Genomic DNA, 23,538 nt, shown 5'->3' on the forward strand with positions numbered 1-23,538 from the left:
AGTGTCAGGCACTTGTCACTTACCTCCCACCCTTTTCTTTCCTGCAGGTCTGGTCATGTCCGCCATCACTGTCATTATTTTGGTATTATATTTTGCCATTGATACATTTGTTGTCCAAAAACGTCAGTGGTTGCCTGAATGCACGCCAATATACATTCAGTACTTTGTGAAGTTCTTCATCATCGGCGTGACTGTGCTGGTGGTGGCTGTGCCCGAAGGGCTTCCTCTGGCAGTGACCATTTCTCTAGCTTATTCTGTTAAGGTAAGTCTTGTCTTGATTTCTCCACCACATAATGAGCCCTGGGATACCGTCCGACTCTGGACCCTCCCCTGTTAATTCCTCAATTTCTTCCCTTTCCAGAAAATGATGAAAGATAATAATTTGGTACGACATTTAGATGCTTGTGAGACTATGGGTAACGCAACAGCTATTTGCTCTGACAAGACTGGCACATTGACCACTAATAGGATGACTGTGGTCCAGGCATATGTTGGAGATGTGCATTACAAAGAAATTCCAGACCCCGATGCTCTTCCAGCAAAAACATTAGATGTTCTGGTGAAGGCCATAAGTATCAACAGCGCATACACCTCCAAAGTCCTGGTAAGTCATGTTATATGCTTCGCATGAAATCTATGCATATATCATTAAGACACTTCCAGAAAACCAAGTCTATTCATGCCGATGGTGGGTAACATGATCTGGGTGGTGGCCAGTGGTCTGCAGAAATCCTCAGAATGTATTGAGTAGATCCGCTTCGAGGCCTCCAGGCTTCGTGGTCTTCACCATCATGTGCCGCACAATCTAACTCTGTGTGGTTTGTCTGCAGCCAGCAGAACAAGGTGGTGGCCTCCCACGACAAGTTGGAAACAAAACAGAATGTGGTCTGCTGGGCTTTTTGCTGGATTTGAAGCGGGATTATCAGACGGTGAGAAACCTCATCCCAGAAGAGAAACTCTACAAAGTGTACACCTTCAATTCAGTGCGGAAGTCTATGAGCACCGTGGTTAAGCTGGAAGATGGCAGCTTCCGCTTGTACAGCAAAGGCGCTTCAGAGATTATCCTTAAGAAGTAGGTGTTTGGAGCGGCTTCTTACATCTGATAGGGCTGGGCAGGGGCCTGGACATTTTCTCTCTGTCGTCTAATACTTATTTTGCCCATTGAATCCATCAGATATCTGAACCTTCTCTATTGTAGATGTTCCAAAATTTTGAATGGTGCTGGAGAACCCCGTTTGTTCAAGCCCCGGGATCGTGATGAGATGGTGAAAAAAGTGATTGAGCCAATGGCTTCTGATGGCCTCAGAACTATCTGCATTGCTTATCGAGACTTCAGCCAGAGCCCGGAGCCAGATTGGGACAATGAGACCGATATTGTGACTGATCTGACCTGCATCGCCGTTGTTGGCATTGAAGATCCGGTCCGACCAGAGGTAAAGTCTCACAAAGCAGTGAGGGAACGTTTTCTATGTGTTCTCCAGGGAGTGCCATACCATATGAGGACAACCACTAGTACTAGGTGTTACAGCGTATTAGCAGGGTTCATTGCGAGGTCCTGGCTCTTCCTGCCCCTCGCTGAGGACTTGGGGCACATGACTGGCCAAGCACTTATAGAATGTGGAATGAAATATGGACAAAAAGGGTGAGAGGCAAGAACAGCGAAGGTGTAGACGTTTGTCAGGTGACATGTCCCTTGCTTTCCTGTGTTTGTATGAAGGTACCAGAGGCGATCCGGAAATGTCAGCGAGCTGGAATCACGGTCCGTATGGTAACAGGTGATAACATAAATACAGCCCGCGCCATTGCCATCAAATGCGGCATCATCCATCCAGGGGAAGACTTTCTGTGCATAGAAGGAAAAGAATTTAACCGAAGGATTCGCAATGAGAAGGGCGAGGTAAGTCCTGGAGCACAATCCATCGGATAATTCTACATATGAAAAAGAAAATTCCTCTTTAATCCATGAATTTAGGCATTTCCTTCAGCCCCCTCCCCTAAGTATCTAATCCAGGCCCCCAACGTGCAGCTAGTCTATTGGAGAAAGGCCCAAATCACAGACCTCCACACGAGGCATCAATGCAACAAGTCATAAGACGTCTTCCCTCCTAGAAACTCCATGCCGGGTGTCAGATGGAGGAGGAGGAGGAGTGTAATGTACAATGCCGGGTGTCAGATGGAGGAGGAGGAGGAGGAGTGTAATGTACAACGCCGGGTGTCAGATGGAGGAGGAGGAGTGTAATGTACAATGCCGGGTGTCAGATGGAGGAGGAGGAGTGTAATGTACAATGCCGGGTGTCAGATGCAGGAGGAGTGTAATTTACTATGCCGGGTGTCAGATGGAGGAGGAGGAGTGGCCACATCCCAGAGTAGAGCAGAGCAGAGCGTGTGGCCACATCCTGGGGTGGAGCAGAGCAGAGCGTGTGGCCACATCCCGGGGTGGAGCAGAGCGTGTGGCCACATCCCAGAGTGGAGCAGAGCGTGTGGCCACATCCCAGAGTAGAGTGGAGCAGAGTGTGTCATAAGTCATAAGACGTCTTCCCTCCTAGAAACTCCATCATCAGCTGCCAGTTGTGTTAGGCCTCATGCACAGGGCTCCAACCCTCACAATGTACTATGCAGGGTGTCAGATGGAGGAGGAGGAGGAGTGTAATGTACAATGCCGGGTGTCAGATGGAGGAGGAGGAGGAGTGTAATGTACAATGCCGGGTGTCAGATGGAGGAGGAGGAGGAGGAGTGTAATGTACAATGCGGGGTGTCAGATGGAGGAGGAGGAGGAGGAGGAGTGTAATGTACAATGCGGGGTGTCAGATGGAGGAGGAGGAGTGTAATGTACAATGCGGGGTGTCAGATGGAGGAGGAGGAGGAGGAGTGTAATGTACAATGCGGGGTGTCAGATGGAGGAGGAGGAGGAGGAGGAGGAGTGTAATGTACAATGCGGGGTGTCAGATGGAGGAGGAGGAGGAGGAGGAGGAGTGTAATGTACAATGCCGGGTGTCAGATGGAGGAGGAGGAGGAGGAGTGTAATGTACAATGCCGGGTGTCAGATGGAGGAGGAGGAGGAGGAGGAGTGTAATGTACAATGCCGGGTGTCAGATGGAGGAGGAGGAGGAGGAGGAGTGTAATGTACAATGCCGGGTGTCAGATGGAGGAGGAGGAGGAGGAGGAGTGTAATGTACAATGCCGGGTGTCAGATGGAGGAGGAGGAGGAGGAGGAGTGTAATGTACAATGCCGGGTGTCAGATGGAGGAGGAGGAGGAGGAGGAGTGTAATGTACAATGCCGGGTGTCAGATGGAGGAGGAGGAGGAGGAGTGTAATGTACAATGCCGGGTGTCAGATGGAGGAGGAGGAGGAGGAGTGTAATGTACAATGCCGGGTGTCAGATGGAGGAGGAGGAGGAGGAGTGTAATGTACAATGCCGGGTGTCAGATGGAGGAGGAGGAGGAGGAGTGTAATGTACAATGCCGGGTGTCAGATGGAGGAGGAGGAGGAGGAGGAGTGTAATGTACAATGCCGGGTGTCAGATGGAGGAGGAGGAGGAGGAGGAGTGTAATGTACAATGCCGGGTGTCAGATGGAGGAGGAGGAGGAGGAGTGTAATGTACAATGCCGGGTGTCAGATGGAGGAGGAGGAGGAGTGTAATGTACAATGCCGGGTGTCAGATGGAGGAGGAGGAGGAGTGTAATGTACAATGCCGGGTGTCAGATGGAGGAGGAGGAGTGGCCACATCCCAGAGTAGAGTGGAGCAGAGCGTGTGGCCATATCCCGGAGTGGAGAAGAGCGTGTGGCCACATCCCAGAGTGGAGTGGAGCAGAGCGTGTGGCCACATCCCAGAGTGGAGTGGAGCAGAGCGTGTGGCCACATCCCAGAGTGGAGTGGAGCAGAGCGTGTGGCCACATCCCAGAGTGGAGTGGAGCAGAGCGTGTGGCCACATCCCAGAGTGGAGTGGAGCAGAGCGTGTGGCCACATCCCAGAGTGGAGTGGAGCAGAGCGTGTGGCCACATCCCAGAGTGGAGTGGAGCAGAGCGTGTGGCCACATCCCAGAGTGGAGTGGAGCAGAGCGTGTGGCCACATCCCAGAGTGGAGTGGAGCAGAGCGTGTGGCCACATCCCAGAGTGGAGTGGAGCAGAGCGTGTGGCCACATCCCAGAGTGGAGTGGAGCAGAGCGTGTGGCCACATCCCAGAGTGGAGTGGAGCAGAGCGTGTGGCCACATCCCAGAGTGGAGTGGAGCAGAGCGTGTGGCCACATCCCAGAGTGGAGTGGAGCAGAGCGTGTGGCCACATCCCAGAGTGGAGTGGAGCAGAGCGTGTGGCCACATCCCAGAGTGGAGTGGAGCAGAGCGTGTGGCCACATCCCAGAGTGGAGTGGAGCAGAGCGTGTGGCCACATCCCAGAGTGGAGTGGAGCAGAGTGTGTGGCCACATCCCAGAGTGCAGTGGAGCAGAGTGTGTGGCCACATCCCAGAGTGCAGTGGAGCAGAGTGTGTGGCCACATCCCAGAGTGCAGTGGAGCAGAGTGTGTGGCCACATCCCAGAGTGGAGTGGAGCAGAGTGTGTGGCCACATCCCAGAGTGGAGTGGAGCAGAGTGTGTGGCCACATCCCAGAGTGGAGTGGAGCAGAGTGTGTGGCCACATCCCAGAGTGCAGTGGAGCAGAGTGTGTGGCCACATCCCAGAGTGGAGTGGAGCAGAGTGTGTGGCCACATCCCAGAGTGGAGTGGAGCAGAGTGTGTGGCCACATCCCAGAGTGGAGTGGAGCAGAGTGTGTGGCCACATCCCAGAGTGGAGTGGAGCAGAGTGTGTGGCCACATCCCAGAGTGGAGTGGAGCAGAGTGTGTGGCCACATCCCAGAGGAGTGGAGTGGAGCAGAGTGTGTGGCCACATCCCAGAGTGGAGTGGAGCAGAGTGTGTGGCCACATCCCAGAGTGGAGTGGAGCAGAGTGTGTGGCCACATCCCAGAGTGGAGTGGAGCAGAGTGTGTGGCCACATCCCAGAGTGGAGTGGAGCAGAGTGTGTGGCCACATCCCAGTGTGGAGTGGAGCAGAGTGTGTGGCCACATCCCAGAGTGGAGTGGAGCAGAGTGTGGCCACATCCCAGAGTGGAGCGGAGTGTGTGGCCACATCCCAGAGTGGAGTGGAGCAGAGTGTGGCCACATCCCGTGGCTCCCTCTATTCATATCTATTGCACTTTCCACCAGCGATTAAGGCAGATGAGTGTAGCCTCTGTCACAGACCTGTAACTGCATCAGAGGTCCCATATGGTGGGGGCCCTGGGGTGCAGGCCCTAGGGGCCCTTCTATCCACCACATTGTTGTATTAATTATAATCACATTTTTTTTATAGATTGAGCAAGAAAGGATTGATAAAATTTGGCCTAAACTGCGGGTTCTAGCACGTTCCTCCCCTACAGACAAGCACACGCTGGTGAAGGGTAAGTCTGCGCCAAGTCTCTTCATTTGAATATCCATTTAGATCAGCACCTATGGCATGCAAGGATTAGAAGGTGATCCCCAACACCTCAGGGTGCAGCACCCAGTGGCCTCCTCTCTTCAAGGCCTCATTCACATGAACGTTTCTCCAGTCCTGTATGAATCCCTATATACGTTTTTAACCGTATGTGAACGTTTGGCACCTTATCCGTATAAAATACGGTGGGTAAGCAAACGATGGCTGACTATTGGCTGGCTAGCACATATATACGGCAGCGTACAGTCCACAGCCATATGCAGCAGGTATTTCATACGATGCCTTCTATGTGGCACACGGACACAAATACATGAAAAATTGGACATAGGCTCAAAAACGTGCACAAATGCGGTCATAACGCCCACGTAGGATACCAGAATACACGACCGTTAGGACGAATATACCAATGGGGCAGCACGGACATGCGCGTCCGTACTGCTCAGGCCTTGGTACCTCGCTCCCCCCCCCCCCCCCCGATCAGCAGGTTAGGCCCTTTCCTGGATACACAGGACACTCATCTATATGCTGCCTGGCCCGGATTATTGGCGGTGTACTGGCCCACATTTATCAATATGCTAAATGGATTATTGGATGCCGTGCACGGTCTACCCATTAACCTGACGCCCTCTGGTCCCCTTCATGTGCAGCGGATTGTGTCGCACGTGTACAGTGCAGCCACAATACTGGCGCAAACACTTCATACATGTGTAACCAGTTTCCACGTGTGTTTATGTTGCCATTATGAGCAGATACTAATGTGCGGCAGATTGCTGGATGCAGCCGCACAGACCTTAATAATGCGGCGCACCCGGCATGCGCCAATTGTGCTTAAACAGAGAGCTGCAGTTTGTTTCTGGCGCACTCAGGTTAATGAGCACGCCACATTTTTAATGTAATAAATGCAGATACAGAGCAGCCGTGACACAGAACAGGGTCACACACGTTATTCATGTACAGGATCCAAAGACGTCACCATAAACCTGGCGCAGTAGTAGATCCGGCGGCTGTAGCACAGAGATAGGGGGAAGGTACAATTACTACAAGCCCTGGGTCTGTAATACAAGGAGATACAGCGGATACTGCTCGCTCCTCGCGATAACACAGACATTCACTTGACTCGTTTCATTATTCAGGATTTTTGGCAGCTCGAGTTCCTCTATCCAGATGAAAGATGGTGCCCATCCCCCCTCCCCCCCCCATGCTCAGCGCGCGTTCCCCTTTATATATTGTTACCAGTTATACTGACTGCACGAGAGGCGGCGTCTATATTCTGCTTTCTGCGCATGCACAGCTTAAATACTTATGACCCAACATCTGTGGTACACAACACGTGGCCTGCACTGATCACTTATGGTAGAGAATAGATGACAAGTACTCACCACACCGGTCGTCTCCTGCTGCTCCGTGCCCTGATGCTGGTAGTAAGCACCGGAGTCAGGAACAGGAGAGGATCAGGGGAGACGAGTACAGAACATACAGAAACCAGCAGTGAAACAGTTACATGATGTGTACAGTCTGTAAACAACTCTATGGAAGAGAAATCAGCGCAGCCAGGCGACGCTGCCAGGGCAGGGCAGTGTCAGGCAGGCGACGCGGCCAGGGCAGGGCAGTGTCAGGCAGGCGACGCGGCCAGGGCTGGGCAGTGTCAGGCAGGCGACGCGGCCAGGGCAGGGCAGTGTCAGGCAGGCGACGCGGCCAGGGCAGGGCAGGGCCAGGCAGGCGACGCGGCCAGGGCAGTGTCAGGCAGGCGACGCGGCCAGGGCAGGGCAGTGTCAGGCAGGCGACGCGGCCAGGGCAGGGCAGTGTCAGGCAGGCGACGCGGCCAGGGCAGTGTCAGGCAGGCGACGCAGCCAGGGCAGGGCAGTGTCAGGCAGGAGACGCGGCCAGGGCAGTGTCAGGCAGGGGAGGATAGCAGCGTAACAGCCCATAACATACAGACACTGGTATCAGTACATGAGCTGCTCGGATCGCTCTTTATAAGGACATGGATACCTGTATAAGATGTTTGTGATTATTTGCAGGTATTATCGACAGCACACAGGTGGAGCAGAGACAAGTAGTAGCAGTCACTGGGGATGGAACCAATGATGGTCCGGCACTGAAGAAAGCCGATGTTGGCTTTGCCATGGTAGGTTTCCATGCTGGTTGGTGCCCTATGGATGAGGAGATTAATAATGTGGTTCAGAGTTAGGATGACGCCTTTACATGAGCCAACAAGGCACATCGGAAGAGAATGTGCGAGAAGCTGACCGATAGGACACACCACCTCTTATCTGTCGCCAATTCTTGTTCTTTTGTAGGGAATAGCAGGCACAGACGTGGCTAAGGAGGCATCTGACATCATCCTGACGGACGACAACTTCAGCAGTATCGTCAAGGCCGTAATGTGGGGCCGCAATGTCTACGACAGCATCTCCAAGTTTCTGCAGTTTCAGCTGACTGTGAACGTGGTGGCGGTAATCGTGGCCTTCACAGGAGCCTGCATTACTCAGGTGAGGACAATTGTAGTCAGTCCGTCTCCTGGGGAGGACCTTGGGCTTTGGCTGGAGATCCATCCATCTCTCTTCATTCCTCCGCTAGGACTCACCCCTGAAAGCTGTTCAGATGTTGTGGGTGAACCTCATCATGGACACGTTTGCATCTCTTGCCCTGGCAACTGAGCCCCCGACAGAATCTCTTCTACTTCGGAAACCTTATGGAAGGAACAAGCCTCTGATTTCCCGGACAATGATGAAGAACATCCTGGGTCATGGCGTCTACCAGCTGACTCTCATCTTCACGCTCCTGTTTGTTGGTAGGTGTTAGGAGCCTTTCCTTTGGGTGTTGTGCAGGACACGTGTGTAATCCTGGGATTTGTGTCCTTGCAGGAGAGGAAATCTTTAACATAGACAGTGGACGCAACGCCCCGCTTCATTCTCCTCCATCAGAACATTATACCATCATCTTCAACACGTTTGTCATGATGCAGCTGTTCAACGAGATCAATGCTCGGAAGATCCATGGAGAGCGCAATGTATTTGACGGAATATTTAGGAATCCCATTTTCTGTATAATTGTACTCGGTACCTTCGCAATCCAGGTAAATATCCAATACAAATGTCATCGTCCACTGCCCAATAGTATTCAACCTTCTTATAGTATAGACTCCATAGTGTGACCCCCTCTTACAGAATAGACCCCATAGTGTGACTCCTCTTACAGTATAGACTCCATAGTGTGACCCCCTCTTACAGTATACACTCCATAGTGTGACCCCCTCTTACAGTATACACTCCATAGTGTGACCCCCTCTTACAGTATACACTCCATAGTGTGACCCCCTCTTATAGTATACACTCCATAGTGTCACCCCCTCTTATAGTATACACTCCATAGTGTCACCCCTCTTATAGTATACACTCCATAGTGTCACCCCCTCTTATAGTATACACTCCATAGTGTGACCCCCTCTTATAGTATACACTCCATAGTGTGACCCCTCTTAAAGTATAGATCCCATAGTGTGACCCCTCTTACAGTATAGACTCCATAGTGTGACCCCCCTCTTACAGTATACACTCCATAGTGTGACCCCCCTCTTACAGTATAGATCCCATAGTGTCACCCCTCTTATAGTATACACTCCATAGTGTCACCCCTCTTATAGTATACACTCCATAGTGTGACCCCCTCTTATAGTATACACTCCATAGTGTGACCCCTCTTAAAGTATACACTCCATAGTGTCACCCCCTCTTATAGTATACACTCCATAGTGTGACCCCCTCTTATAGTATACACTCCATAGTGTGACCCCTCTTAAAGTATAGATCCCATAGTGTGACCCCTCTTACAGTATAGACTCCATAGTGTGACCCCCCTCTTACAGTATACACTCCATAGTGTGACCCCCCTCTTACAGTATAGATCCCATAGTGTCACCCCTCTTATAGTATACACTCCATAGTGTCACCCCTCTTATAGTATACACTCCATAGTGTGACCCCCTCTTATAGTATACACTCCATAGTGTCACCCCTCTTATAGTATAGACCCCATAGTGTGACCCCTCTTACAGTATAGACCCCATAGTGTGACCCCCTCTTACAGTATAGACCCCATAGTGTGACCCCCTCTTACAGTATAGACCCCATAGTGTGACCCCCTCTTACAGTATAGACCCCATAGTGTGACCCCCTCTTACAGTATAGACCCCATAGTGTGACCCCATCTTACAGTATAGACCCCATAGTGTGACCCCTCTTACAGTATAGACTCCATAGTGTCACCCCCTCTTACAGTATAGACCCCATAGTGTCACCCCTCTTACAGTATAGACTCCATAGTGTGACCCCCTCTTACAGTATACACTCCATAGTGTCACCCCTCTTACAGTATACACTCCATAGTGTGACCCCCTCTTACAGTATACACTCCATAGTGTGACCCCCTCTTACAGTATAGACCCCATAGTGTCACCCCTCTTACAGTATAGACCCCATAGTGTGACCCCCTCTTACAGTATAGACCCCATAGTGTGACCCCCTCTTACAGTATAGACTCCATAGTGTCACCCCCTCTTACAGTATAGATCCCATAGTGTCACCCCTCTTATAGTATACACTCCATAGTGTGACCCCCTCTTATAGTATACACTCCATAGTGTGACCCCTCTTAAAGTATACACTCCATAGTGTGACCCCCTCTTATAGTATACACTCCATAGTGTGACCCCCTCTTATAGTATACACTCCATAGTGTGACCCCTCTTAAAGTATAGATCCCATAGTGTGACCCCTCTTACAGTATAGACTCCATAGTGTGACCCCCCTCTTACAGTATACACTCCATAGTGTGACCCCCCTCTTACAGTATAGACTCCATAGTGTCACCCCTCTTATAGTATACACTCCATAGTGTCACCCCTCTTATAGTATACACTCCATAGTGTGACCCCCTCTTATAGTATACACTCCATAGTGTCACCCCTCTTATAGTATAGACCCCATAGTGTGACCCCTCTTACAGTATAGACCCCATAGTGTGACCCCCTCTTACAGTATAGACCCCATAGTGTGACCCCCTCTTACAGTATAGACCCCATAGTGTGACCCCCTCTTACAGTATAGACCCCATAGTGTGACCCCCTCTTACAGTATAGACCCCATAGTGTGACCCCATCTTACAGTATAGACCCCATAGTGTGACCCCTCTTACAGTATAGACTCCATAGTGTGACCCCCTCTTACAGTATAGACCCCATAGTGTCACCCCTCTTACAGTATAGACTCCATAGTGTGACCCCCTCTTACAGTATAGACTCCATAGTGTCACCCCTCTTACAGTATACACTCCATAGTGTGACCCCCTCTTACAGTATACACTCCATAGTGTGACCCCCTCTTACAGTATAGACCCCATAGTGTCACCCCTCTTACAGTATAGACTCCATAGTGTCACCCCTCTTACAGTATAGACTCCATAGTGTGACCCCCTCTTACAGTATACACTCCATAGTGTGACCCCCTCTTACAGTATACACTCCATAGTGTGACCCCCTCTTACAGTATAGACCCCATAGTGTGACCCCCTCTTACAGTATAGACCCCATAGTGTCACCCCTCTTACAGTATAGACCCCATGTGAGCGCCCCCTGTAGTAAATACCAGCTACGCACGGTGTGAGGCACCTGCAATGTCCGGCGCCTCCTCTCTGAGCCGCGCTCTGTTCCTCCCTGTGGTTGCGCTTGGATCGCTCCGGCCATTGCTGAGGAGTTATCACATTTACACTGAGACACATGGATCATGTAAATACGTGGCGCTGGTTCCCAAACGCAATCGGGAGAAGCTCCGCCCCTTTGTGCTTGAAGTAGAAATACATTGGGCAAACCCCAAAACTGCAGACCCATCATGTGAACACAGCCTGAAGCAGAGGCACCTGTAGGGGGCGTAAGCAGCGCGGGGGGAGGGGGGGGCAGCTGTTACCTATCAGGTGTGAATAGTGCTCAGGTGGCTCCGCCCATGTGTAATGATGTCGCTTCGCTCCTGCAGATTGTGATTGTGCAGTTTGGTGGGAAACCGTTCAGCTGCGCCCCACTACAGCTCGACCAGTGGATGTGGTGCATATTCCTGGGCATCGGGGAACTAGTGTGGGGGCAGGTAAGTGTTGTCACAATCGCATCAAGGCCACTCCCCATGCCACGCCAGGACCACCCCCCGCCACACCAGGGCCACCGCCCGCCACGCTGCGCCAGGGCCAACCCCCACCATGCCAGGGCCACTCCCCATGCCGCGCCAGCACCATCCCCCACTGCGCCAGGGACAACTCCCCACCCCGCCGTGCCAGGGCCAACCCCGACCCACCCCCAGCCACGACAGGCCAACTCCCCACCATGCCAGGGCCACTCCCCCTGGAGGTGATGGAAATCCTTGTTCGGTTTCCCTGGGTGCAGGTTCATTGTTGAGGTCACGATTGTAGAAATTCCTGTTGCTCTTTGATTGTGCTGCCATTTAATAGATGTTCCAAGCTCGGGGGCGCCACAGGCCCTTCATCAGGTCTGACAGATCTTATACACAAAGAATCCGAGAAGTTATGCAAAGAAAGGTCTTTAACCTTTGGCGGCCACTAAGGGAGGTCCTTCTGAGAATATTACAGAACATCGCGACCCGCTGGTGGCATCACAGACCAGACCCGGCACCAACACCTGGGAGCAGAAAAGACTCCTGGGTGTTTAACCCCTTACACATGACCACAGAGTGTAGGTGTATGAGTCCTGGATCGGACTCCCCAATGATCTCACCTTCCGATCCATACTCCTGCAGCCCTGGGGTCCAGCGCGTGTCCCAAGGCTGCCGGTCCTGACATTATACCCAGCATTACATGTGTAAGGGCAAGAACAAGCAATCGCCAGACACCTGCTCAAACCAAACTTAACAACAAATAAAAACCGGCCTCTATATGGCAGTTACATAGAAAAACCAAATAAAGTATAAAATAAATACATTTTTGGTGTCACCGCGTCCGTATCAATCTGTACAATGAATCCAAAGAAAAATTAAACCCACACAGTGAAAAATAACTGCCCGGATATAGAATTTTTCATCAAACACCCTCCCAAAAAAAATGTTACGACTGAAAAGTACAAACCTTTTCACAAAAAAAATCAGCCCTCAACCAGATCAACAAATCAAAGTTCTGCCCAGAAAAAAAAAAAAATGGGATTTTCTCCAATATTTGTTTTCTCTCAGTAAAATTAAGCAAAGAAAAGAAAAACTTCCAAAATAAAAATGACTGATTTTGTTTGTTTCCCCCTGGAAATAGTTAATAGAATCTCCTGAATAAATGATGTGTACATTGTATCTCCCCCCATATAATCACATGCCGGACACCCGGCACCACCACATGCGGGGGATCGGCACTCCGTATCATTTCTGTCATTGTGAAAGTGTCATTTTTGGCCTAATGGAATGTAATTTTCCAATTAGTTTCTAAATTGCACGTCCAGATTGCTGTAATGGTGTGAAGTTTAGAGGGTTTTATTATTATTTAGGCCTCTAAAATTCACTGAAAGCCAAGTTGTCCCTCAAAATGTGCATCTTGCCGATTTTCATGAAAATGTGAAAAATCGCACCTAAATTTCTAAGCCTCATAACATCCTAGAAGTGAGAGGAGGCATAAAATAACGCAGACACCCCAGTTGTCATAGACATTCAGATGCCCGGCGTGCTTTGTGTGTCGGCCTGGCCGGCGTGCTTTGTGTCGCTCCCTGGCCGGCGTGCTTTGTGTGGCTCCCTGGCCGGCGTGCTTTGTGTGGCTCCCTGGCCGGCGTGCTTTGTGTGGCTCCCTGGCCGGCGTGCTTTGTGTGTCGGCCTGGCCGGCGTGCTTTGTGTCGCTCCCTGGCTGGCGTGCTTTGTGTCGCTCCCTGGCCGGCGTGCTTTGTGTCGCTCCCTGGCCGGCGTGCTTTGTATGGTGTCCTGGCCGGCGTGCTTTGTGTGTCGGCCTGGCCGGCGTGCTTTGTGTGTCGGCCTGGCCGGCGTGCTTTGTGTGGCTCCCTGGCCGGCGTGCTTTGTGTGGCTCCCTGGCCGGCGTGCTTTGTGTGGCTCCCTGGCCGGCGTGCTTTGTGTGGCGGCCTGGCCGGCGTGCTTTCTGTCGCTCCCTGGCCGGCGTGCTTTCTGTCGCTCCCTGGCCGGCGTGCTTTCTGTCGCTCCCTGGCCGGCGTGCTTTCTGTCGCTCCCTGGCCGGCGTGCTTTCTGTCGCTCCCTGGCCGGCGTGCTTTCTGTCGCTCCCTGGCCGGCGTGCTTTGTATGGTGGCCTGGCCGGCGTGCTTTGTATGGTGGCCTGGCCGGCGTGCTTTGTGTGTCGGCCTGGCCGGCGTGCTTTGTGTGGCTCCCTGGCCGGCGTGCTTTGTGTGGCTCCCTGGCCGGCGTGCTTTGTGTGGCTCCCTGGCCGGCGTGCTTTGTGTGGCTCCCTGGCCGGCGTGCTTTGTGTGGCTCCCTGGCCGGCGTGCTTTGTGTGGCTCCCTGGCCGGCGTGCTTTGTGTGGCTCCCTGGCCGGCGTGCTTTGTGTGGATCCCTGGCCGGCGTGCTTTGTGTGGCGGCCAGGCCGCCGTTTGAGGAGGTTACTAGACCTAATAGTTCTTGGTGTGGCAGAATCGGGGCCTCCCCAAGAATGTTGTGCATGTGGAGGTTTTCATGGCTTGAATGTCACAGAAACAAGGTTTTTGAGAACGCCGGTTGGAAATCTGGGTTGTGAAATAAAGGCGTGAGGGGGCTAAATGGACGGGAGAGGACCCTACGCCTGATAAGGGACCTCCATAGCTTCAAGGTTTGGGCTAGGAACAACATCTGAGGCTCGACCTCTATGCATCGGGAGGACACCCACAGAAGAATAGGGGAGCTATATTGTTCTAGGCGTACTCATTGCTTAGTTGGTAAGTGATTGTGCCAATCTAACAGTCGTACTAAGATGGATGCCTGGTGGTAAAGCTTAAAATCGTGAAGTCCTACACCTCCTCCTGATTTTGACCTAATCAGGAACTGCCATCCAACCTGGGGGCGAGCTGTACCCCAGATGAATCGTAAGAGCGCTGATTAAATTGATTTGAAGAGTGAGGATGGGGGGGGGGTGTAATCCGGGTTCCTTGGAAGATGTAGAGAAAGCGAGGTAGGATGTCCATTTTTATCACATTAATTCGGCAGAACCAGGACAGTTGTTTTCTGTTGTACCCGGTTAGATCCCTTAACATAGTAATGGCAAATAATTAAGGGCGTACAATTTTGAGAGGTCTACAGGCATTTGACGTATGGCGCCAGCAAACGGGGAAATTATCTTTGACAAACTGCATGTCATTAGGTGGTAGTGATACGTTTAACGCCTCAGACTTGTTGAAGTTCATTTTGTAGTTGCTCCATTGGCCGTATCTCTCTAATTCCTTAAGGAGGGACAGAAGTGAGATTCTTGGTTGAAATACATAAAGCATAAGGTCGTCTGCATCTTATATTGGCGCTGGCCCACTTGAATGCCATGTATGCTGCGGTTGTTTCTAATAGCCGTGGCCAAGCGTTCCATCACGATCAGAGGGGGCACCCCTGCCACGGACAATGCACTTACATGCACCAGGAAGAAGAAAGTGAACTCCAGGGACCTGAGCGGGGAAGCGACACATGCAGGATATCGGGCACAGGATCTTAGTGACTCCCCGCACAGCGCATTATACACGGACAATGCACTTACATGCACCAGGAAGAAGAAGGTGAACTCCAGGGACCTGAGCGGGGAAGTGACACATGCAGGATATCGGGGCACAGGATCTTAGCGACTCCCCGCACAGCGCATTATACACGGACAATGCACTTACATGCACCAGGAAGAAGAAGGTGAACTCCAGGGACCTGAGCGGGGAAGCGACACATGCAGGATATCGGGGGGCACGATCTTAGTGACTCCCCGCACTGCGCATCATACACGGACAATGCACTTACATACACCAGGAAGAAGAAGGTGAACTCCAGGGACCTGAGTGGGGAAGCGACACATGCAGGATATCGGGCGCAGGATCTTAGTGACTCCCCGCACAGCGCATTATACACGGACAATGCACTTACATGCATCGGGAAGAAGAAGGTGAACTCCTGGGACCTGAGCGGGGAAGAGACACATGCAGGATATCCGGCGCACGATCTTAGTGACTCCCCGCACAGCACATTATACACGGACAATGCACTTACACGCACCAGGAAGAAGAACGTGAACTCCAGGGACCTGAGCGGGGAAGCGACACATGCAGGATATCGGGCGCAGGATCTTAGTGACTCCCTGAACAGAGCATTATACACGGACAATGCACTTACATGCACCAGGAAGAAGAAGGTGAACTCCGGGGATCTGAGCGCGGAAGCGACACATGCAGGATATCGGGCGCAGGATCTTAGTGACTCCCTGCACAGCGGATTATACACAGACATTGCATTTACATGCACCGGGAAGAAGAAGGTGAACTCCAGGGACCTGAGCGGGGAAGCGACACATGCAGGATATCGGACGCACAATCTTGTTGAATAGAGGCAGACTTCATCCACATCGGACAACGCAACGGATCACGTTGGGCCGGGTAAGCAAATGTGCCCCAGTACGTGCCAAATTCCACGTTGTGTGTGTCCTTTCCCTCAGCGGACCTAATGTGGGGGATGTGTGTTGCTCCGGACCAGGGGTGTATGAATCGGGTGAGAAGCCAAAATTTGCGCCTGCCAGGACAGGAAAAACTGAATCACAAGAAAATAAGACATGATCATACATAAGGTACAAAAAAGACCTTTCTAATGTCTCAATTATACACCAAAGAAAAACAAACCTATGATACACGTCCCCCTTAGTGTTGTAACTACTTACTTGAGATATTGCAGGCAGAAATTGTAGTCAGTGAGGCCAGAGGTCAGGTCATGGTAGACTACAGGCTGGGAGCACAATAATCTTGCAAGGAAGTGTAAGCAAGACTGGGTTTAAATAGGAAGTTCAATCAAGGAAGGGGCGGAGCAAAGCCAGGAAACAGGAAGTAGGAACTGGAAGAGCAAGGACTAGGCCAAGGATCAGCACTGGAGCTGTCCAGAGAGCTGCATAGCTCAGTTGGTAGAGCTGCAGCCTCAGACAGCAGAGTCTGCTGGTTCAAGTCCTGATAGTAGTCTCCTCCTTTCAGAATGGCCTCTGGACATTTTCTCTGATAAAAAGCTTTTGTTATTTTCTGGTTCCCAAGAATTCTCTTCTGGAGCATAAGCCTTCCATTGTACTAGATACTGCAGTTCTACACTCCAGAATTTGAACCTTTACTGGTACAGGAGGTGGTTGATTTCTTCCTTGACAGGAGTTTCATTGAATGCTTTGACCAATAACACAGACTTTTGTGTAACTTGGGTAACTTGAGCAGAAATTTGGAAATACAGTAGATAATCAAACCTTATCACCAACTCTTAAGGTAGGAGGAGTCTTTCAATGTTCAGCTGCCGCCTTTTTCTAGTTTTCTTGAGCTTCTTGTAGCATTTCTATTACAGTTTCATGCTGTACAGAAATTTTTCCAAAATCTTGATGTGAATTGAACACCTCTGTCTGAAATCACATTGTCAGGAACACTGTGCAGCCTAAATATCTGCTTAACTCTATTCGACTGACGTCTAGGGGCAGGTCCGGAGTCTGCAGCGGTGTCTTTAGTCGTTGGTGCAGTTTTCGGCTGCTCCTGTGCTAGCCGTGGGCGCAGGACCCGGTCTGACACCCGGTGACCCTAGGAAGAAGGGAGATCCGGTTTGTTACGTCTTCTCCCTTCTCCGCTCCTCACTGCATTGCGCTGAATGAGACCCAGTCCGGCTCTGATCACAATCCCCATTTCCCCTGTAGCCGATGCTCTGGTTACAGGGGAAAACTTGTAATAGAAAAAAAATAAAGTAAAAAAAAAAAGTGACAAAAATAAATTCCCCGCTTCACTACAAAAAGCATCGCGGTGGTCGCCCCGTCTGCCCGAGACTCCACATACTATCCCTTACAACAACCGAAACAAAATAGGGAATTCATTAACAATGTTCATTTTGAGTTAATTGGAAAATTAAAAGAAAAATACAATAAATTACAAAAAACCCACATTTTTTCCTTGTTTAACCCAAAATAAAAATAAAAATGAAAAAATGTGGGCCGAAAAAACACGGCAAAAGATTGTAAGGTAGCAAAAAAAACGGCGCACACAAAAATTTGCTAAAAATGCCCGGTCACTGGAGGCTCCTCAGGCCGCGTCACTAAGGAGTTAATCTGTAATTCTGCTGTTGGTTTGGCAGTGGGGGTCACAACAACAAGGATGGAAGATCCACAAGAATGAGAAATGAGCCTTTGGTAGCAATACTTGTTAAAAGCTCTTTGGGGTCAAGTATTCCTACAACATTTCTGGAGGGTCAGATGGTTGTCTCAGTCCTAGACCCCTCCTTAGCCAACCTGGTGGATAAGAAATAATGAAATTCAATCTAGAGAAGAATAAGGCCCCCGGGTTTGTCTCCTGGCGCTACGGATAAACTCTAATTCCTCTACAGGATGATTTGCACCTTCCATTCAGAGAAGACAATTTCACTGGCCACCAGTTCTCTATCTCCGATGTCGTAGTTCCTTTCTGCAGATGACTTGGTCTGGGAAAGAAAGGTTCATGGATGAAGTTGCATCTTGTCACCGACTCGTTCAGACAGAACATCTCCCACAGTCTGAGGCATCGCCCTCCACAACAAATAGTAATTTGGGGTTTGATGGACTAGTATGGAGGCAAAAGCCTCCTGTGCCTCTTAGGACCACAAAAATGCTGAGAGAGTGAAGTGATTGGAAAACTTACTTTAGAAAAGTCCTTTATGAATTTCATGTAGAAATCTGCAAAGCCAACAAACCGCTGGATATCTTTTACAATTTTTGGAGTAGGCCAATCCACAACAGCTTTAATTTTACTAGGATCCATGTCAGGCTCAATGGGTACTGGACCCTTCAAACCTTCTGAGCCAGCGCATGCTCGCCCAAGGAGACGGAGGCGCAAGTACGGCCGGAGGAACGGGAACAGGAGCAGGGAAAGGTAAGAGGTGCGGGTGCCGTGCCTACGAGTACAGAGGGGCGTGTGTGAGCTCGTGTCCGAGATATGGGTCGCGGGAGCACCCGTGACAGTATCTTCTTGGGCTGGAGAAATCTCTGCAGTAACTCATGGTCCAGAATATTCTCCTTAGTTTCCCAGGAACTCTCCTCCACATCAAACCCCTTCCAATTGACAAGAAAGAACCACTTTCCTAAGACCAACTTCATATCCAGAACCCCTTTACCTCATAAACATCAGCCTCAGGAGCAGGAGGAGGTACCTGTCGGGAGAAGCGGTTCAAGAAAACTGGCTTCAGGAGGGAGACATGGAAGGAGCTCAGGATGTGCATGGTGGGAGGAAGGCGCAGCTTGTATGCCACAGGATTGATGTGGGTGTAGAGGATGCCCCCTGTCTATGGTGATGGTAGAACCTCCTCTCCTCTAGGTGTAGAGGATGCCTCCTGTCTATGGTGATGGTAGACCCTCCTCTCCTCTAGGTGTAGAGGATCCCCCTGTCTATGGTGATGGTAGAACCTCCTCTCCTCTAGGTGTAGAGGATGCCTCCTGTCTATGGTGATGGTAGAACCTCCTCTTCTCTAGGTGCAGAGGATGCCCCCTGTCTATGGTCATGGTAGAACCCCCTCTCCTCTAGGTGTAGAGGATGCCCCCTGTCTATGGTGATGGTAGAACCTCCTCTCCTCTAGGTGTAGAGGATGCCCCCTGTCTATGGTGATGGTAGAACCTCCTCTCCTCTAGGTGTAGAGGATGCCCCCTGTCTATGGTGATGGTAGAACCTCCTCTTCTCTAGGTGTAGAGGATGTCCCCTGTCTATGGTGATGGTAGAACCTCCTCTCCTCTAGGTGTAGAGGATGCCCCTGTCTATGGTGATGGTAGAACCTCCTCTCCTCTAGGTGTAGAGAATGCCCACTGTCTATGGTGATGGTAGATCCTCCTCTCCTCTAGGTGTAGAGGATGCCCCCTGTCTATGGTGATGGTAGAACCTCCTCTCCTCTAGGTGTAGAGGATGCCCCCTGTCTATGGTGATGGTAGATCCTCCTCTCCTCTAGGTGTAGAGGATGCCCCCTGTCTATGGTGATGGTAGATCCTCCTCTCCTCTAGGTGTAGAGGATGCCCCCTGTCTATGGTGATGGTAGAACCTCCTCTCCTCTAGGTGTAGTGGATGCCCCCTGTCTATGTTGATGGTAGAACCTCCTCTCCTCTAGGTGTAGAGGATGCCTCCTGTCTATGGTGATGGTAGACCCTCCTCTCCTCTAGGTGTAGAGGATCCCCCTGTCTATGGTGATGGTAGAACCTCCTCTCCTCTAGGTGTAGAGGATGCCCCCTGTCTATGGTGATGGTAGATCCTCCTCTCCTCTAGGTGTAGAGGATGCCCCCTGTCTATGGTGATGGTAGATCCTCCTCTCCTCTAGGTGTAGAGGATGCCCCCTGTCTATGGTGATGGTAGAACCTCCTCTCCTCTAGGTGTAGAGGATGTCCCCTGTCTATGGTGATGGTAGAACCTCCTCTCCTCTAGGTGTACAGGATGCCTCCTGTCTATGGTGATGGTAGAACCTCCTCTCCTCTAGGTGTAGAGGATGCCCCCTGTCTATGGTGATGGTAGAACCTCCTCTCCTCTAGGTGTAGAGGATGCCCCCTGTCTATGGTGATGGTAGAACCTCCTCTCCTCTAGGTGTAGAGGATGCCCCCTGTCTATGGTGATGGTAGAACCTCCTCTCCTCTAGGTGTAGAGGATGCCCCCTGTCTGTGGTGATTGTAGAACCTCCTCTTCTCTAGGTGTAGAGGATGTCCCCTGTCTATGGTGTTGGTAGAACCTCCTCTCCTCTAGGTGTAGAGGATGTCCCCTGTCTATGGTGATGGTAGAACCACCTCTCCTCTAGGTGTAGAGGATGCCTCCTGTCTATGGTGATGGTAGAACCACCTCTCCTCTAGGTATAGAGGATGCCCCTGTCTATGGTGATGGTAGAACCTTCTCTCTTCTTGGTGTAGAGGATGCCCCCTGTCTATGGTGATGCCCCCTGTCTATACCTCCTCTCCTCTAGGTGTAGAGGATGCCCCCTGTCTATGGTGATGGTAGAACCTCCTCTCCTCTAGGTGTAGAGGATGCCCCATGTCTATGGTGATGGTAGAACCCCCTCTCCTCTAGGTGTAGAGGATGCCCCCTGTCTATGGTGATGGTAGGACCTCCTCTCCTCTAGGTGTAGAGGATGCCCCCTGTCTATGGTGATGGTAGAACCTCCTCTCCTCTAGGTGTAGAGGATGCCCCCTGTCTATGGTGATGGTAGAACCTCCTTTCCTCTAGGTGTAGAGGATGCCCCCTGTCTATGGTGATGGTAGAACCTCCTCACCTCTAGGTGTAGAGCATGCCCCTGTCTATGGTGATGGTAGAGCCTCCTCTCCTCTAGGTGAAGCAGATGCCTCCTGTCTATGGTGATGGTAGAACCTCCTCTCCTCTAGGTGTAGAGGATGCCCCCTGTCTATGGTGATGGTAGAACCTCCTCTCCTCTAGGTGTAGAGGATGCCCCCTGACTATGGTGATGGTAGATCCTCCTCTCCTCTAGGTGTAGAGGATGCCTCCTGTCTATGGTGATGGTAGAACCTCCTCTCCTCTAGGTGTAGAGGATGTCCCCTGTCTATGGTGATGGTAGAACCTCCTCTCCTCTAGGTGTAGAGGATGCCCCCTGTCTGTGGTGATGGTAGACCCTCCTCTCCTCCAGGTGTAGAGGATGCCCCCTGTCTATGGTGATGGTAGACCCTCCTCTCCTCTAGGTGTAGAGGATGCGCCCTGTCTATGGTGATGGTAGAACCTCCTCTCCTCTAGGTGTAGAGCATGCCCCCTGTCTATGGTGATGGTAGAACCTCCTCTCCTCTAGGTGTATAGGATGCCCCCTGTCTATAGTGATGGTAGAACCTCCTCTCCTCTAGGTGTAGAGGATGCCCCTGTCTATGGTGATGGTAGAACCTCCTCTCCTCTAGGTGTAGAGAATGCCCCCTGTCTATGGTGATGGTAGAACCTCCTCTCCTCTAAGTGTAGAGGATGCCTCCTGTCAATGGTGATGGTAGAACCTCCTCTCCTCTAGGTGTAGAGGGTGCCCCCTGTCTATGGTGATGGTAGAACCTCCTCTCCTCTAGGTGTAGAGGATGCCCCCTGTCTATGGTGATGGTAGAACCTCCTCTCCTCTAGGTGTAGAGGACGCCCCCTGTCTATGGTGATGGTAGAACCTCCTCTCCTCTAGGTGTAGAGGATGCCCCCTGTCTATGGTGATGGTAGAACTACCTCTCCTCTAGGTTTAGAGGATGCCCCCTGTCTATGGTGATGGTAGAACCTCCTCTCCTCTAGGTGTAGAGGATGCCTCCTGTCTATGGTGATGGTAGAACCTCCTCTCCTCTAGGTGTAGAGGATGCCCCCTGTCTATGGTGATGGTAGAACCTCCTCTCCTCTAGGTGTAGAGGATGCCCCCTGTCTATGGTGATGGTAGAACCTCCTCTAGGTGTAGAGGATGCCCCCCTGTCTATGGTGATGGTAGAACCTCCTCTCCTCTAGGTATAGAGGATGCCCCCTGTCTATGGTGATGGTAGAACCTCCTCTCCCCTAGGTGTAGAGGATGCCCCATGTCTATGGTGATGGTAGAACCTCCTCTCCTCTAGGTGTAGAGGATGCCCCCTGTCTATGGTGATGGTAGAACCTCCTCTCCTCTAGGTGAAGAGGATGCCCCCTGTCTATAATGATGGTAGAACCTCCTCTCCTCTAGGTGTAGAGGATGCCCCCTGTCTATGTGGATGGTAGAACCTCCTCTCCTCTAGGTGTAGAGGATGCCCCCTGTCTATGGTGATGGTAGAACCTCCTCCTCTCTAGGTGTAGAGGATGCCCCATGTCTATGGTGATGGTAGAACCTCCTCTCCTCTAGGTGTAGAGGATGCCCCCTGTCTATGGTGATGGTAGAACCTCCTCCTCTCTAGGTGTAGAGGATGCCCCATGTCTATGGTGATGGTAGAACCTCCTCTCCTCTAGGTGTAGAGGATGCCCCCTGTCTATGGTGATGGTAGAACCTCCTTTCCTCTAGGTGTAGAGGATGTCCCTGTCTATGGTGATGGTAGAACCTCCTCTCCTCTAGGTGTAGAGGATGCCCCCTGTCTATGGTGATGGTAGAACCTCCTCTCCTCTAGGTGTAGAGGATGCTCCCTGTCTATGGTGATGGTAGTACCTCCTCTCCTCTAGGTGTAGAGGATGTCCCCTGTCTATGGTGATGGTAGAGCCTCCTCTCCTCTAGGTGTAGAGGATGCCCCCTGTCTATGGTGATGGTAGAACCTCCTCTCCTCTAGGTGTAGAGGATGCCCCCTGTCTATGGTGATGGTAGAACTACCTCTCCTCTAGGTTTAGAGGATGCCCCCTGTCTATGGTGATGGTAGAACCTCCTCTCCTCTAGGTGTAGAGGATGCCTCCTGTCTATGGTGATGGTAGAACCTCCTCTCCTCTAGGTGTAGAGGATGCCCCCTGTCTATGGTGATGGTAGAACCTCCTCTCCTCTAGGTGTAGAGGATGCCCCCTGTCTATGGTGATGGTAGAACCTCCTCTAGGTGTAGAGGATGCCCCCCTGTCTATGGTGATGGTAGAACCTCCTCTCCTCTAGGTATAGAGGATGCCCCCTGTCTATGGTGATGGTAGAACCTCCTCTCCCCTAGGTGTAGAGGATGCCCCATGTCTATGGTGATGGTAGAACCTCCTCTCCTCTAGGTGTAGAGGATGCCCCCTGTCTATGGTGATGGTAGCACCTCCTCTCCTCTAGGTGAAGAGGATGCCCCCTGTCTATGGTGATGGTAGAACCTCCTCTCCTCTAGGTGTAGAGGACGCCCCCTGTCTATGGTGATGGTAGAACCTCCTCTCCTCTAGGTGTAGAGGATGCCCCCTGTCTATGGTGATGGTAGAACCTCCTCTCCTCTAGGTGTAGAGGATGCCCCCTGTCTATGTGGATGGTAGAACCTCCTCTCCTCTAGGTGTA

General features: G+C 51.3%; 1 protein-coding gene across 1 annotated transcript in view; it reads left to right on the forward strand.

Annotated features, from left to right (window-relative positions):
- The window catches only part of ATP2B2 (ATPase plasma membrane Ca2+ transporting 2), a 110,692-nt gene that overhangs the window by 52,975 nt on the left and 34,179 nt on the right, over positions 1–23,538 (forward strand). Inside the window, exons 9-19 of the mRNA XM_072131569.1 lie at positions 48–262; positions 362–604; positions 831–1,072; positions 1,199–1,433; positions 1,718–1,897; positions 5,339–5,426; positions 7,483–7,589; positions 7,762–7,953; positions 8,042–8,255; positions 8,329–8,540; positions 11,491–11,598. Of these exons, the coding sequence (XP_071987670.1) occupies positions 48–262; positions 362–604; positions 831–1,072; positions 1,199–1,433; positions 1,718–1,897; positions 5,339–5,426; positions 7,483–7,589; positions 7,762–7,953; positions 8,042–8,255; positions 8,329–8,540; positions 11,491–11,598 (2,036 nt within the window). The remainder of the gene's footprint in view (positions 1–47; positions 263–361; positions 605–830; positions 1,073–1,198; positions 1,434–1,717; positions 1,898–5,338; positions 5,427–7,482; positions 7,590–7,761; positions 7,954–8,041; positions 8,256–8,328; positions 8,541–11,490; positions 11,599–23,538) is intronic.

This window comes from Engystomops pustulosus, unplaced genomic scaffold (genome assembly GCF_040894005.1).
Source record: "Engystomops pustulosus unplaced genomic scaffold, aEngPut4.maternal MAT_SCAFFOLD_93, whole genome shotgun sequence".
NCBI lineage: Eukaryota > Metazoa > Chordata > Amphibia > Anura > Leptodactylidae > Engystomops > Engystomops pustulosus.